The sequence below is a fragment of the Rhopilema esculentum genome, chromosome 10, assembly GCF_057945365.1.
Source record: "Rhopilema esculentum isolate cy_ngs chromosome 10, ASM5794536v1, whole genome shotgun sequence".
Taxonomy (NCBI): Eukaryota; Metazoa; Cnidaria; class Scyphozoa; order Rhizostomeae; family Rhizostomatidae; genus Rhopilema; species Rhopilema esculentum.
In genome coordinates, this window is record NC_142824.1 from 11,358,776 (window position 1) to 11,375,950 (window position 17,175).

The 17,175-nt window shown below is 35.4% G+C and overlaps 1 protein-coding gene across 2 annotated transcripts; it reads right to left on the minus strand.

Moving 5' to 3' along the window:
• Positions 1-3,791: 3,791 nt before the first annotated feature.
• On the minus strand, positions 3,792-17,158 carry LOC135694384 (uncharacterized). Of its 2 annotated transcripts, none has more exons than XM_065213105.2 (14): positions 17,019-17,158; positions 14,477-14,647; positions 14,089-14,208; positions 13,560-13,683; positions 12,861-12,998; positions 12,469-12,678; positions 11,949-12,133; positions 11,469-11,559; positions 10,657-10,885; positions 9,715-9,943; positions 8,340-9,030; positions 7,354-7,390; positions 5,837-6,008; positions 3,792-4,352 (listed from the first exon to the last, which is right to left on the minus strand). In XM_065213105.2, the coding sequence occupies exons 2-13, from the start codon at positions 14,635-14,637 to the stop codon at positions 5,842-5,844; spliced, it is 2,382 nt and encodes a 793-aa protein (XP_065069177.2). In that variant the 5' UTR covers positions 14,638-14,647; positions 17,019-17,158; the 3' UTR covers positions 3,792-4,352; positions 5,837-5,841. The 2 variants fall into 2 exon arrangements, with proteins under 2 accessions (XP_065069177.2, XP_065069168.2); XM_065213096.2 differs by having other exon boundaries at positions 3,793-4,352; positions 5,841-6,008.
• Positions 17,159-17,175: the final 17 nt, after the last annotated feature.

The window sequence follows — 17,175 nt, forward strand, 5'->3', positions numbered from 1 at the left end:
AAATTAACCTGGTACAAAGCACTGAAACAAGGCAAAAGAGGCGTGGTCTCACTGCCGACGCCCATTACCCTCCCACTTTGCAGTAGGTAGCGACGCCACTGAGCATAGCCAGGAGGTTTACTACCATTTAGTTTCTGGAAAATTTAAGATTGTCGAAAGCACGCCTATCATTCCTTAATAAACTGCTAAACATGGCTTTCGAGGTGAAAAATCTACTATAAATTCATGGAAGGCCTTTTCTTATATTGAAAAAAGGTTTTAGTAAATCATTTCTTAGTATATCGATTTTAATTGACATGATCTTTTTACATCATCTATGTGAAGATTCATTCAAATGTGAAGACTGATGATTAGGTTACACGTAGTAACGTTAAAACTATTTTACTCAAAATTCGTGACTTCCGTCATCTCACGATTTTTCTTCTTGTAATGATGAAATGATTGAAAAGTTTTGTTTAAAAACCTTAATATTGCCTTATGATGCGGATTATGCTTTTACATACAAAGCAAAAAGTATGGTTTAGTTAATACCGTATTAGCAATACCAAAATATTCTGATGCAGCATGCAGGGGCAAATTGCATGATAATCAGCACGAATGTTTTATGAAACAATTCAATGGTAAGATCTGACGAAAAAATTCAAATCCTATTGAAGTCTCCGTAGTGGTTTTCAAAATATGACAAACATGAAATACCTTAAATATGCCTCGGGTTATTGCTTTCCATTTGTTTATCAGTGGGGATTTTCTGTCAAAAACAACGCTGTTGATCTATTTACTCCTAAATACTCACTGTTTCAGTGGTATCAGCAGTGAATTATCACACTCATTTTTTATAAGAAACAAAGGTTGATGTTGAGTACTCCAGTTTCTTAATGTTCTGGAAATTTCAATATTCCATGTTTCTTAAGAGGTTCTTAATTATGATGTCATGAATGATGTTATGAAATGTTTGTGACCTTTTCTAACATGTCAAGAGAATCGCGTCCATTCTGATGCTGTATTTAGATGTGGGAAGTATATTTCTATTCTTTGTGTCTTAAGTTCTAGGCCAACAGGGCAATCATGTTCTTGGATTTTGCAAAACTTTGTTGTTCTCAGTTTTATCACGATTTAAGTACTGAAATTGCTTAAATTTTTTCTTCGACTCTCCAGTACTCGTTTCTTATAGCCAGTTTCTTATAAAAAAATGAGTGTTCGCTTTTCTATCAGAGACAATTTTCATACTTTTTCTGCTTGGATTTTAGACTTCACGGAGAAATAAAGTTTGAAAATTTGTAAGGGATTTGACCGCAAAAATCATTCCGAGTGAACATTACCCCCCCCCCCCCACCCTTAGTCGCTAATAAGGGGTCAAATATCATTTCGGTCATTTATCTTTATGTCGACATAAAATCAGTATCGTGAGTAATAAAACAACGAAAACTTCCAATTAGATTAAAATTTTTGCTGTACATCTGAATCTGAGGTTAACAATTCTGTACAAAAAACTTGAAGGATTTTTCAAAATGATGCTGTAAGTTGAATTGGTATATTCGCAACTTTTTCTCGAAATCAGTGATGAGACATAAACTAAACTCCATCTCATCCAATACTAATGAAGATCAACTGATAAAGTAAGTTGCTTTTAAGAGCATTATTCAAATAACAGGCTGCAATATTATGAGATATAATCCACGATTCATCTTTCTTTACTGTCAGCTCAGACATTCATTAGACAAATAATGTTTCAGGCAATGCGTCAAAATCAACCCAATAAAAATCAAATCTCCTGAAAAATATACCAAGAATGAGACCTGGGAAAAAATCGCAACAATTTTACATGATTAGATGCCTTGGATAATTATGGTGATATACCATTTTCAATTAGCAATTATACGTCGAAATTAGCTTTAATACTTACCTAATGCTAAATCAAGGTGAACAATTCAAACAGATGCAAGTATTTTTTAAGTAAATATGCATTTTTCAGATTAATTGATTTTACACTCTCCATTTCCTGTACGTGAAAGACAGAGTTAATTCACCTTTTATATCGATTACGAACTCGTTGCAACTTTAAATATTACCGGAGCAGCTTTACCCAAAGGCCTTGAGAAATAAAAAGAAGCTTCAGTAACGAGAAAGTGATTGAATCAGGGCTGCATCATATTAAGGGGTAGGGGTCAACACCCTTGTTATTAACAACTTTGTGTCTTTAGTTATTGAAATTATTTTCGGCAAAACCTCCTCTTCTTTTTTCATAGCTCGACACTCTTTACTATAAAATATATTTCAATGCTAAATCTTGTGGTACATGAATGCCCAGTTTCATGAGCGTAAATTACGTCTTTTTGACAAAACTCTAGGCTCTCCACATTTTGCCAGCTTCAAGAGCTGACATGAATTTTAGTAGGCTTATTTATTCTTTGGTTGCATTTCTTCTGTTGCAAATTGTTTTGAAAAGATACTGGATGCAAATATCTTGCCATATATTTTTCGCAACTTTTCCTCAATAGCCTTAGTCCCATCCAACTCAATTACTGACAATTTTTCGCCAATTTTTTTCTGCAGCCTAACAATTATAGCTTCTTAACTGTGTTTGGAAAATATAGCACATATAGAAACAGAACTTGCCTGTACGTCTATGGTTGGCACACTCAGAGTGTGCCCATTCTTTTATGGATTGCATCAAGGCAAGTTAATTAATGCATTGGAACGAATGAGCATGGACTCCATATACCCTTGTTTTATTCCTCTGCTACAACCATGTATAAGCTGTTTGTTCGAAAATGGTTATAGAACGAAAAAACTCTTGTCAATGATTGATCTTCTTTCACAATATCAAGGCTTGCATCTTTCTAGGTCACCTTGCAAAAACAGACTTTTATGCAATATACCGTATCAGTTTGCACCTCTTTTGAACGGCAATGTAACAGTCATCATTACGTCGGTAGATAACCTCATAAGTTTCTCCTCTTCTTTGAACAGACAGGAAAAACCTGGACTAACTAGATTCCTGCCACATGACTTTGGACATCTAAAGCAATGCACAAAAAGGCAGCTGGTACCATTTGGAACTGATAACTGCAATGGATAGGTAAGTGAGGTAGTGATAAAGGGTAACCTTCTATAAGCGGATCCTTTAGAGGCAGGGAGACGTTGGTAGTCACTTCACATTATATTTTCATGTAACCATGAAAGGTATCGTTTAATTTCAACATGATAGAAGACTTTCAGCGAAGTATTTATAACAGCTAATAAGATTTAGTGAAGAGCCCAATTATGTCATTAAGTAAGGAATATTGTCTGATATCATTAAAATGTCATAAGGGCAAGTGGGAAAGGTTCGTTCCTCTGGTGCGTTCTTTCATACAGCTAAAAAGTGCAGACTTAATGCCGAGTTTGCGAGAGAGAAAAAAGGGCCCAGCACTGAGTCTTGTAAGAGCTCTTGCATTTTTCCTTTGTATGAATTTCCCACGTCCAGCATGAACATGTTAAACAGTTAATGCCCAACATGTCATTACAGCATTCCTATCTTCCTATTGTACAAGGCTCATTCTCGTGCTTTCTACCGGGGACTACTACAGAAACCTGTTAGCAAAACATATATGTCTCATGCAGTCTTAAATGTCTACATGTATATGTGCATGATATCTGACGCTGTTTCATTCCATCTGACTGCATTACAGCTGATAATTTTCATCCCGCTCCTGTTTTCGAAGAACGTTAGTGGAGGGACATACTGACTCACATAACGAATCTCATTTGAACATTTCATAGATTGAAATATAATTATAATTTTTAAAACAGATCTTATTTATTTACAAACTCCTTCTAATTTAAACAATTATCGAATTAATAGATAAAATATCAGATTATCAAACTTTTTTAACTTTTTACTTCTGCTTTACCGTTGGCGGACAAATAACTAAGGCGTTTCCATAGCATCTTTGGAATTATCAGCGGAACAGAAGGCTATCGTTAAAGATATCTGAAATAGGTTTTCAGTGTTATAGGGGTCTTGCATACGCTGGGTCGCAAAATATTGCAAAAGTTAGATACAAAAACCATACTAAAACGTCAAAATTCAAGGCAATAAAACAAGTTTCAAAACAGCATAAGATTCGTTGTAGAACTACCTTCCACTCAAAAAGGAAGCGAATTTGTAAACTGCTTGGAAAATCGAGGCCATCTTCCTGCAAATTTGTCGTTTTAAAAAACGAATGCAAGATGGTTAAAAAACAAAATAGAAACATTACATGTAAAAAATATATTTACAATTTTCACCAGTTTAAAATATTGTTTTTCAAAAATCTGTTGTAAGACATCAATTTGAAGTACAAACAATAGCATCCCGTGAGTCTTTTTTCCTAAAAGTAGAATAGGCAGAACATGGTTGACAAATATTTTTTGGTCAATTTGTGGGCATATTTGGAAACATTACAGCTAAACAAGTGAGAGTTAAGAGAATGAGGTCCCGAGAATATGGCATCGAGGTCACAAAGTTGTCTCTATGGAGAATGGCAACCTCGTGTGGGCGTAATTAAGGTATGGTGCATGAAGATAAGTAAATTGTGCATAGCGTGAAGATAGTAGACACCTTAGAATAAACAAAAATGTTAACTGGCATGACATAGAAAAAGGCAACTTACACCGTTCAAACAGTTGCTTCATATTCTTTACACCTTCGTATCCTTTCATATTTATGTTTTCTTTATATACATATATTTTCTATTCAATGTAAATAGTTCATTTGGTACAGGTTTTTCTGTTACTCTTGAAGGTTTCCAAATGACTCTATAAACTATAAAACTATAAACATTCTTTTTTTCACATTATCGTCACCATTATAACCTTAAGCCCACAAAAGTTCAAATGGTTGATTTGGTAATTTCTCATTGATTATATGGTTAGGCTTAGGAGACTAAAGCAAGGCTTTTGAACATTGATTGCTGATTTACAAATTAACAAAATTGTCTTTGATTGGGTTCGCTAAATAGAGACAACTTGATCACAAATTTACAGGCAGGTGAAACCACATAATAGCGATAGAGAATTTCGCACAGTGGCTTAACAACCTGGACCATTCCTGAACCGGATCATAGCTCCGTCCACGTATCAGACTTGCGTAATACATGGATGTTTCAACTGGCAACAAAGGAAAATTAACGGAGAGACAAGTTTATTAGCCGTCAATAAAAGACTGACTGAAATAAATAAACATGACTTGAACATAGATCTGTTCCAAACAGTTAATCAATAATCAGGCTATACTAATTAGGATTTAAATTGAATTGAAACCCACAAAGTTGCTTTTGGGCAGAAAGCTGTGCAGGAAGGTAAATCGAGTGGTCTTATGAAATATTTCTGGACACTTTAGGACAGAAGTTTCGTCATGTTCAGCTAAGAAAAGTTTGAATATATGTTCAGTGGAAAGCTTCAGTACTAGGCTGTAAAACGAATAATGGAGCTATTTCTTGGAACTCAAAAAATGTCAATATATAGAACTTTTGTGTTCAGTGCTAAGAAAGCAAGCTTGTGCAATTTATAACATCAAAGCGAACTTAAGATTTGATTTGAAATGATAAAATATCATCATTTCAAGACTAGCAAAAATGAACAAGAAATGTGATGCAAATGAAATGGAAAACGTGTTTTTATGCTGAAAGTTTTTGATTTCAAGATTTGAAGAAAACTTCCTTAGTTCAAGAAATTTTGACAAAAAAAATGGAGCCAAAAGTTTGCTGCAAATAGCTCTTACGCTATTACATTTATCGTTAAAGATTTAAGTAGAAAGCCAATTTTTCGAATCTTTAGTCTGGAAGCATATAAGGAAGGAAGTAGACTACCTTACTTACATTAAATTTTCTTTTTTGGAAACGCAAATCGGTCAAAAGATATCTTAGACTGCTGTAAACCTGATTTGTCTTTCTTGATATGATCAAGAGAGGATTTTGATTTTCTTGATAACCCAACGGTCTTGCATCTCCCCAAAACCGAACGGTTGGATGATTTCAGTATTGGCTCTGAAAAAAGGAATGATCGTAAGAGAGCTGTAAAAATAATTGATTTTATTCAGTAAACTAGCAAAATATCAAGGTTGCAAAAAAGCGGAACCAGCTTGCGAAAAATTATGCTACCGATGGCCATGAAGCAAATTGTTTCACCTTTTCTTGATGCCTTGAGATTTTGCAGTGCAAAAAGCTTTACTAAATATCTTAGACAATTTATAATTCTGTAAGTCAGAAAATAAGATTATAAATGAAAGTGCTTTAGCAAATCTCGCTTTACCGTAAATCCTCGAATTGGCCCCCCCCCTCGAAAAAGCCCCCCCCCCTCGAATAAGCCCCCACGCTAGAGCTACAAATTGTCAAAAAGCCCCAGCCCCCCCTTGAATAAGCCTCCACTGCTACTGTAAATTCTCGAATTGACCCCTCCATTTGATGATTTTTGCCATCTGAGGTTGTCTATGGCGTTTTATTGAATTACCAAAACAAATTCATACTTTTGGTAGTAATTAATTAAATGCTCATAAAAAAATTCCTACTAAAATAAACGATGTCTTTAATAACGTCTTCTTAATGTCAACAATAATTCTATAAGCCCCCCTCGTATAAGCCCCCCCTCGAATAAGCCCCCATCCAAAAATATCAAAAATAAATAGGGCTAATTCGAGGATTTACGGTATGAATAAGAAATTTTAGTGACTGCCAAAAACCTTTCCCGTAATTCTCCAGATTTTTGAAAGATACCCCATAGCAAGAAACAGAGCTTTGGCTTGCGACGCATGCAAGGTTCAGCTTTCTAGTATATTACTTTTGTGCACCTTTCTATCTTTCATTTTGGAGCCTTCGGAATGAAGAACAACGAAGCTTTTTTACTGCAAAGCTACCATCGTTGGAAACAAAAATATTATGATACCAACTTATACGATCACACAGGATTGTTGAAGACAGCAGACAAATTCTAGACTTGTTTTAAAGTCGATATGATCTTGCTTTGAAAATAATTTTTGAGGGTACGTAGGTACAGTTTTGAAACAGCCTTTCCCCGCGAACGTACACTTTCATGGCAAACACCCTTCCACCCACTGAACGAGCATTGTTCATCAATGGATTAGCCTTACATAACTACCGCATAAATACAGATTCAATATGATATGATATACAGATCTAGAGCCTGGCTTCTTTATAGTAAAAAGGCACCACTGCAAAAAAGCATTCGTTTCGTGAGGACAATGTCAGGGCCATTCTGCTCTTATATAGATGACTCTGTGTTATATTCCAAAGGGAGGTCATCCAAAACTAGTGCTCCACTCTGGCTCAGGGCATGAAATGATCGATAGCCCAATTAGTGTTGCTGTATAAATACCTGACAGGCTTCTGGTTTCCAGATGAGTGACAGACCGCTAGAAAAAAGTAACACAGTAGCTAAGAACAAAATTCTTTGCCATAATCAAAAGAAAGATCTTATTACATTGATAATATGCCGATATCTATCTGACGAGAATAAGGTTTCTCTCAAGGCTCACCTTCAGGTCATCAAATTTGCGGATGGACAGAAGGGTAAGGCAATTGAGAGATGCTTAAATGGCTTAAGTCATCTTTCAATCAAAATTAACCAATCAATAAGCGTGTGAGTGGTATCACGCTCACTGATTGGCCAATTGTTGATTGAAAAATGATTTAAGTCCCTTTAGTAACTGTCAAATGCCTTTAACGACTGAAACGAAAGAGCCCTGGTCAATCGAGAAACCAACCTCGGGGGTTTCCAAAACGAAATGACGTACGCATGTGCTCCTTGACAAGAAACACTTTGTTAAGCCAAGCTTATTTATAGAGAGTACGAGGGCGTAATCTTATGAATTAGCTTCATTTAATCCTATTGGTTTATAACAAAACGTCGCCTGGCTGATTGGAGTTTCAGTAGCTTGCAGTGCTAAATCTCTAATCTTATATTTGATCTCACATTCTTTGCTTGCCTTTTTATTTAGCAGTCGTGCTTGATAGCATAGGTGTCAAAATGTAAATCTAAGTGAAGTGACGGTCAGGATTAAGAAGACTGTTTGCAATTTTTAAACCAGATAATTTATAGCATAGTATGTTTAGTATGCGATAGTATTGTTCTACTTTTCAGGATATCTTGAAATTTCACATATTAGGCAAAACTTCATTAATATGATGAGCGAAATACTTTAGCCTCACCAAAGTGCACAACAGAGCACCCCCCCCCCCCATCTTATGACAAGAAACCATCCCAACCCACATTTTAACCCCCTGGGCATCTCTGGACTTATTTCTATAACTGCAGCCTATAAGCAGTCTCTAATTCATTATTTCTGAGTCAAATATCCTTACCTTCTGCGACATTACTTCATCTACCTCAAAACTGGCAGAGCTGCATGTGTTTTCTCTCTCTTCTTTATCATCTACACATAACTGCGATAAATGCAAAGTCTCTTGTCCTAAACTGTTTCTCTTGCTAACAGTCACTTCCTGTGAACATTCACTTGAGCTTTGACTCAAATCTTGGCTTGATTTATTTCCGTCTGTAAAGCTATCTTCATTAAAACTCTTTTGCGTTTTAAAAAGCGATTTTCTTGTGTTGAGTCCTTGCTCTGTATTTTTTGTGTATAAAAACTTTGTTAAAGAAATTTGGGCAGTACTTCGCTTGTCTGCATCACTAGAGCCTTCGCATGTGTTATCGATCTCAAAAGGCAATGCTGGTAGGCGAGGAAGTTCATCCTTGCTGCTGGGAATTTTTCTACTGTTGATCGAAACGACGTTGGACTTTGTCAACTCTTCTTCAGGAGGGTTTAGGGGAAAATCACCGTCTGAAAGTCTGAAGGCCTCGGTTTTGAGGGATTTCTTTGATTGCGAATCCAGGTAGTCTACCATGCTGTACTTCACTCTCTTAGAATCAGGTGGGGATTCCATATTTCCGCAGTTCTCCATTATTACGTCATTTTCATCCTGTATGTTCGATTGCTCATAATTATTCGTTGATATAGAATCGTTCTCTTTTCGATCACTGCATGAGCTAAAGTATCTAGAAAAAAATTTATTCCATTTAAGATCTTAGCTTTCAAAAATTGACTCGAAATAATTTAACTGTCTGAGTGTGGGGGGGGGGGGCAAAAGCCTGTAGGACACAAGTGAGTACGGTTTATCAAGAAGTGACATTTGGTGACCACGGAAGTATGGCGATCGATCGAAAGTGCTAATCTGATAGATATTTACTTTATCATTTATCATAAGGTAACAGGCAGTAACAATGCAAAACAACAACGATAATCCAATGTTATAGAATAGAATTTTAAAACAAATTCAATATATACTTCCTTCTTATACCTTTTTAAATATTTTATCATTTATCATTTATGTTGGCTGTTTTGATACTATAATCAGAGGCTGCGTCTAACACGTCGTGGTTGGTTGTGGATGGAGGGGGGGGGGTGTAGTTGGGATGTTCAATTACTTTAAATTATTACTAATTATCAATTATTATTTTTACTTAGAACCAAAAACAACTCGAGTTCTGCATCTCTAATCTTCATTTCTTTTCCAGATACTAATTGATAGTAACTGAATCATTTATTGATGTGACCTAGCCTCATTCGTCAGCGAAGGATGTTTTAAGGGGGAAGGGGGATGATTGAATACGAGATTGGAAATTGACGCTTGAATTCTGAGGTTGGGACGCGATTGCAGTAAATAAATTCATATTACTTACCTACTGCTTTTTGTTGCATTCTCTTCTTTTTCATTGTCCTCATGAACACGGAAGGGATTTTTAAATTTGTGTTGTTTCCGTTTAACAAAAACACTGTGATGTCCGTACCTTGATGCAGTTGGTACCTTCCTGTTTCGATCATCATAGAGAATGCCAAGAGAAACTTGTGGGCTCTGCTTTTCGTAGAAGCTTATCTTCTGAAGGCTTTTTTCAGGAGGAGATGTGTCATCTAAAAGCAAGAAATAAAATCTCCATAAGTCTTACAATTTTAAGAGGTTGTAGATGTTTTTTTCAAGGCAAGATTTAAATGAACCCCTAAAACACTGATGAAAACTCATCAAAGGCCACTGAAAGTTAAATATGCCAGAAAACAGTGTAATAATTTTGCGAAAATTTCAAGAAAACATCATTGGTGTTTTAATAGAGCCCCTTGGGAAAATCGAGTGGAGCAGTAAACATGAGGGTGAGGGTTATCCATTATGAAAATAAATAGTAGCACATTTTTATTCTGTGGTTGTAGCTTAGTGATCACAATGGTTGACCATATAGAGGAGGTATTAGAACGAGGCTTTTTGTCCGTTGTTCGGGGTTGTCCGTGACAAGGAATTGTTCGTTACAAGGAGGTGTCCGTCAATTGAAAATTCACTGTACTGGAAAAGTTTCTTTTTGAAATATTGTAGCAAATATTTCACGAGTTTGCAAGCAGTTTATATTTAGAGTGCAAAAGTTGGTGACGTAGCTAACAATTTTAGCTTTAGATTCTGCATCATAAAACGCAAAATTATGTTGATTTAGAAAGTTTAGCATTGCTAATGCTTTAATAACTACCACAAGGATCTTTATTTATTACAGAAATATCCGAGTATAGAGTTGTTCTTAATGGTTAAATGATACGGACATTTTTTAACATCACATACCTTACAAATTGGGTAGAAAACTTACCGTCTTTTTTGGATAAAAAATGCTTTAATTTGCCTGAAAATGTTCCTGCTTCATCACCAGAATCACTTTCACTGTTTGCAGTATACCTTTTCTCTAACCTTGTTTCATCACAACTATCCTCAGATTTATTCCCATCAAGCGAATAATGTAAATTTGGATCCTTATGTTTCTTTGGTTCTTCTATGAACGTTTGTACTTTCTTTGCAACTTCTTTCGATGATTTTGCTTTCTGAATAAAAAATAGAGTTCGTTTTACCAATTACAAAGGCAAAATCAAGCTTTGGATAATTAAAGCAATGCTGAAGGTTCTGTAGCTAGGTCTATTCAATAGAATGCAAAGTCTAAACTTCAAAAAATCTTAAGCAGGTATATACAATGTTTGCACACAGTAGTTTCAACACCGAAGCAGTTTCAGTCAATTTTTTATCTGTGCTTATAACTGATTTACCCCTTTTCCCCTAAAACAATGTTGGAAATACCCCTCAACCATTCTAGCTGCTAAAAACAGGTTACATTCGAATAGTCTATTTCCATGGAAAGTAATCCAGCATTGTTTGAAATTGGACAAAGGGTAACAGCGAAAACGAAAGACAAAATGTTCCTTTGGAAGATATTGTAGCAAAAATAAAGAATTTCTATGCCTAAGAATCGCGTCAAAAAGAATGCTCTTGCTTAACAATCTGGTTTACGAGAGGTTCTCTGTTTTCCCAGGGCTGTTCTTGTCCATGGAACTTGTTTACCAAATTGTTAACACATTTAGTTATTGAGTGACAATCTGTAACTGATTCAATTTGCTAAATATACAAACGTACAACAAAGTCTTCAAAGTCTGCAAGTGTTTCTCCTGTAATTGGATCAAGATTTCCAAGAGCAATCTTCACAGCCTTCTCTTTATCCATTTTACTAATGCAAATTAAGGGTTTTACGTAATTTAATGGAAGGCAGCAGAATATGGAAGAGGTCTCTTACTAAGAGACATTCTATTTATTCGGGTGAATTTGCTGCAACAGAAGCTGATTGGTTTGCAAAACATTAGGCTTCTTTCACCAAAAAGTGTGCATTATTAAAAGAGAATTTGAAAAATCCCGACCTATTAATGTCATGAAGGGACAAGAACAGAGATTAGAAATGTCTAGATCATAATTCAGATACTTCGTAAAGCAAATTGGTGTCAAAACCAAGCATAGCATAGTTATACAAATAGAAGTATTATTGTACATGCTGTTGAGATTAAAGCTGTAGCAGCAGAGGCGTAATCATTAAACTATGGCAAATGCAAGAAGAAAAGATACGGTCCAGCATACGACAGTTCCTCCTCTGTGACGTCATCTGTTTCTGAGACTTCATTTAAGCGCACAATTTGTTTGCTTCTTGGATCAAAGACCGACTGATACTTAAAGACAGCATCAGCCTTACGGAAATTGTCCGCATAATCATCAGGAACGCTAAACTTGCTTTGCTTGATTAACTGTATTGCCTTAAATAAAAACGATAAAATTAACAGAAATTGAAACAGCTAATTTGATCAACGTTGCTTATTCTATCAATACTTTTTCACAAATTCTTTGCAAAGAATCAATGGGAGCAAAAGCTTAACAAAGTTTTATTTCTACCCTTTTCCTTGTAAGCAATATAACATTTCGCGATTACTCTCTCTTGTTCCCAAGGTAACAACTTTTGCGGCGTCTGGAGTAGTGATTGAAATGAGACCAATGATTATATCACCAAACCTAAGCTTGGCTCCCGAATACAAAATATATCAAATTGATTCAATTTTTGACTGATGCACGTAGTAAATTTGATAAAACTAACCTTGTATGCAGTGGTACTTCTTAAGAGAAATTTATGTGCCTTATGAAGTCCAAGTCCCTTGACAGAGGGCAGATAATCACAACCTGAAAGAATGCACATGTGGCGAAACTTCTCCAGTGTGAATGATTCTAATGCGACTTTCTTCACTTTGTTCAACTGAGCAAGGTCGATAAAAATACCATCCCCATCGCCATTCATTTTAAATAAAACCTGGATAAAAGAGCGTTTTTAAAGAAATTGACAAAATAAGAATAGAAATAGAAAACAGATTTTTGCTTCTATGATTTTTGCGAAAAAAACATTGGTTAGTGCTTTAAACATCACATCCGAGCTTGTCAAAGAAACTTGATGCGTTGCTTTGTTTGCATCTATGATCTGAAAGGATTTTGTACCTTTTTACAACCGTAAATCAAAAGATCTGAATCTTCGGTGATGGTGAATTGTGTGATTCCTTGCATTTCCAGGTAGGCCAACTGAGCATCAGCTTCATAAGGGGCAACTATGCAAAGAACTTCCTTCTGTCGACAAGCCTATGCAAACAAGAACATTGAGAATTTGCAAAACAACAAACAGCAATGCACATTGAGGATTTGTATAGACAATTGCTTGCTATCAAAGAGTTAAAGAGGGGATTTATTTCTCAAAAGCAGCATCAGTCCCAGAAAGGTTTGTCCAAGTTCCATTTTCAGGACCAAAATGCAGAAATTGAGAGGAGCTGTTTACCATACTTCACTCATAATGGCATTCAACCTAAATAGTTTGTTGAACATTAAATTTTAAGAGTATTCACTTTTATCGAATGCTCAGAAAAATCTGTGATTGAATTTTGATCAGTTCCTCTTGTGTTTGTTTTTACAACTGAAACGGCAGATGCTCTGCTTTCTACCTAGAGACAGGAATTGATTTCTTAACCATTTAAGGACATGGATTCATTTTTTTCAGTTTAATATAACATTTGTCATGTAGATAAAATTTTTCACAAACATTAATAACAACAATGTCACAGTAGCTGCTGTTTTTTTTCTTGTTTATTACCATTATTTCCATGATGAATTGTAATATTCATGAAATGGTAAAAAAATTGTTCAAACCTGGATCACTTCGGTTGCCATCATAGGAGTTATTTCAACACATCTTTGAAAGAAATCATTTGCTTGAGAAACATTCCCAGCCCTTAGAAATGCTTTGGCTTTCTTTAAATTTTCTTGCCGTAGACTAAAAATGAAATTTATTAACGTGAGAAACCAGAAATACCACTAACCTCAAACTTGAATCATGTATTAAAGATGACTTTGACAGAACCTTGTGTCTTTTAATTTGGTATCTTTTGAATATTTTTATATTCCTAGATCTCTAATAACTGTAACTTCCATAATGCAGACATTTTTTAAAATGTTCCAATGTTTTGCCATCTCTTTAAGGGTCCCCTTCACCTTTTTAGCCCTCTAGCTCAACCAATGTCATAAAGTAACATGCAAAGAAACAAGTTCAACTCCCAAATAATTTAGCTCCTCTTTCTTCAAATGCTAGAAGAGAAAACGTAAAGCCAAGTTCTGTTCACTGATTCCTGATGTGAGTGACTAAATTGCATTATTAATAAAAAGTGAATAAAACACGTACTCTCTCCTTTCTTTTTCTTTAGATGCTTTAGCAGGAAGATAGCCACCATCAAACACCATGACGGGTGTGATGTTATAATTGATCAGCATATTCAGTCTTCTAATGACATAATTTATATACCTGGAAGCACACAAAACTGGTAAAATGTTTCACCAAAGCGACACAAAAGAAAATGATACAAAATTAAAAGCCCTTCATAATTTTTTACATAAACAGACTAGAAACATCCTTGGAGCTTTTCAGTTATCATTCATAGAAATAACAGTTTGTGTTTCAAATGCTAAAAATCACTTCCTTTAAAATTGAACACCAAATAGATTATCCAGCTGAAAAAAGATTAAAAAATGCTGCAAAAATACAACAAAATTTTCCCATATTTTACACATACCCTTTCGTCTTTTTACCCTCCACGATGTCTTTAGCACAACCATAGACACCTTTATGAAGCCAACAATATCCATCAATACCAACAGTTTTTCCATGAAACTCACTGACGGATGTCTTTCTCTCAATGTCTCTTAGCAGTGGCAATAGTCCTTGAATGCCCATGATGCTTGTACTTTAAACAAATGCAAATACATAACTTGTTTGATGCAACATAATAATATATAAATAAATAAATAATTGTAGGGTTTTTAGAAAAATTGAGAGTTTACACAAGAATGTTTCATGCCATTTTCAAATCATGCTGTTTCAAGAATTGTATTTATATGATGCCTACTATGAGATAAATTTCAGTGTGAAGGAACGGACAAAACTACATAATTTTTTGTGGTTTTCAAATGGCACAGTATAAATGTGGTCTAAGGGTTTAACAGAGATGTGCTTAAACATGCAAAAATGAAAATATCATGTCACAAAAACAAATTTTCAATTGAACATTTAAAGATATGCCCATGCAATAGACAAAACTTTGCCCAAAGTAATAAAACCAAAACTTTGCCCAAGTAATATGCCAAACATGGTGTAAGTACTGCTGCTGTATGCCAAAGGCTTTTGGCTTAACATAAATGTTTTCAGGATGGTTGGTGGTCAGGCCCTAAGGTAATTGCCCCTCCATTCCATTTTGCCTGTTATCTCCAGTGCAAACAAATCATAATTCTACAACCAATTTGGTCTGGAAGTAGTTTGAAGTTTCTCAATTGATGAACATCTTAATCCACATCAGATATTTTCAGTTTGATAGTATATGGGTCTGTTGTTTGTTGTTTGGTAGTAGTCTACAGCACAAGTTTGTTAGTGTTATTTTAACGAATTCTGGTGTTCTCCTGGTTCTGGCTAAATCTCCTGTTTTCTTTAAGAAGAAATATAAAATATCCAGGTTTTCCAAAATTTGGGGTTGATGTCTGTTCTTATCTCCAAGGAAAATACAATTCTGGTAAGATGAAATTTGTTGGCATCCTGGTAATCACAGGCTTTGAAAAGTTTAGGCGTACAATGGTGTGCGATGGCATGTGATTCATAAAATGGAGACCTTATTATTTTTATGAAGACCTGATAGGCAAAGGCTTTTAAATACCATGTATGTTTTGGAAGAGGTAAATCACTGTTTGAAAAAGTGTTCAAGGTTTTCATACAACCAAATAATTTTTATAAAAGTTAGAAGACGTTTCTTGAAAACAAAATAATTTAACATTTTAATTTAAAGCATACAAGTTTTTAGGCCCTGTTTCCATTACTCTGTATTTTTGCGAGAATGGATACTATTCAATTTTGAGTTCTAATAATATGCTCAAGAATAGAGTCATTTGATATCAAACCGGAAACATTCAAAAACACTGTTTAAAGTGAAGTCATTCGAAAACCGAATCATTTTAAAATGCATTGTTTTCTTGGAATCATCTCAGCAAAAAGAGCTCAAACAAAGGATATGAGAATGGATGAAAAAGGTGTAATGGAAACACCCACATTATAGTTTTGACCAATGCAGTGACACCGGGTAAATGTGGAAACACATGATTCTCAACTTTGAGCATCATTTGTTTCCATATTTACCTCGTTTGATCAGGAAAATGGGTTAAGATTTGGCAAATATAATTTCACAGAAACTATAAAATCTCAACTAACTACCAATTTATGCAAATATCACAGAAAAAATTTGGGCTGGAGTGATCCTTTAACCAAGCTATATAGTATGAATCACTATGGCTAAGTGCAGTTTTTGGCAGAATGAGTTCTTCAGATTCTTCTCACATCTCTCCAATTTCATTATAGTGGGTATGGAATAACATGGAAGATATTTATTTTCAGAGGTGGATCCAGGAAAATATGTAAGGTATGGAAGACAGGAGGAAGAGGGATCTGCCCCCCACCCCCCTCCCCCCAGGAAATTCTTTAAGGATCACACCTTTTAGATAACTGTAGAATTGCCCTGGAACCAATTCATTTCTCATTTTTCTTACTTCAAAATGCTTGTGTGACCCCATGCTTATAATATGAAGTTAAAATTTTGTGAAATTCCCAAAACAAAGCACTTTTACAAGAAAAATGCTTTGAACACACGGTGAGAGCCATTCTTCTTATTGGAAGCTGCATTTTGCTTATTATTAATTTGCTGTACACATTTATCTGAAACTAAACAATGTGCACACATTGCACAACATGTCAGCACTGTTGCACACCTTTTTATTTGCTTTTGCAAACACAACACGATCTTGTCGAGAACTACCATGCTCTGCAGACTGATGCCCCCCCCCCCCCCCCCCGATCCTCCGTGGCGCAGCTATCGCACAACCGATGTATGATATTGAAATGTGGAATCTATGTAGGTTATGCGGGAGATTTACAGCGTGTATTAACGATTTCCCATGGTATTTCTATTGTTTACTGACAACAGCGTCTGATGATTCTGTCGAGGACCAACGTGGTCCTAAGCGCGAGCAACCCTGTTATGTTAATAAAAAATGATAAAAAAATTTCGTTACGCCTACCTTTTTTTATTCAATGAAAATAGCACTAATTAGTGAATGTCTCATTTCAAGCAATCACAATATAAGAACACTATGCTACATTCCATCACAAGGTAGCATCAAATTTCAAGCTTCCACCTGAGAAGAATCCACTACCATTGATTTCTGCTTGGCGCCA

Coding starts and splice junctions, on each gene's coding strand:
- LOC135694384 (XM_065213105.2), bottom strand. CDS start 14,637: ATGGGCATTCAAGGACTATTGCCACTGCTAAGAGACATTGAGAGAAAG. Junction 13,684..14,088: donor AAAGAAAAAGAAAGGAGAGA/GTACGTGTTTTA, acceptor TTTCATTTTTAG/TCTACGGCAAGAAAATTTAA. Junction 7,391..8,339: donor ATGAAGTAATGTCGCAGAAG/GTAAGGATATTT, acceptor ACTTTTTTCTAG/CGGTCTGTCACTCATCTGGA.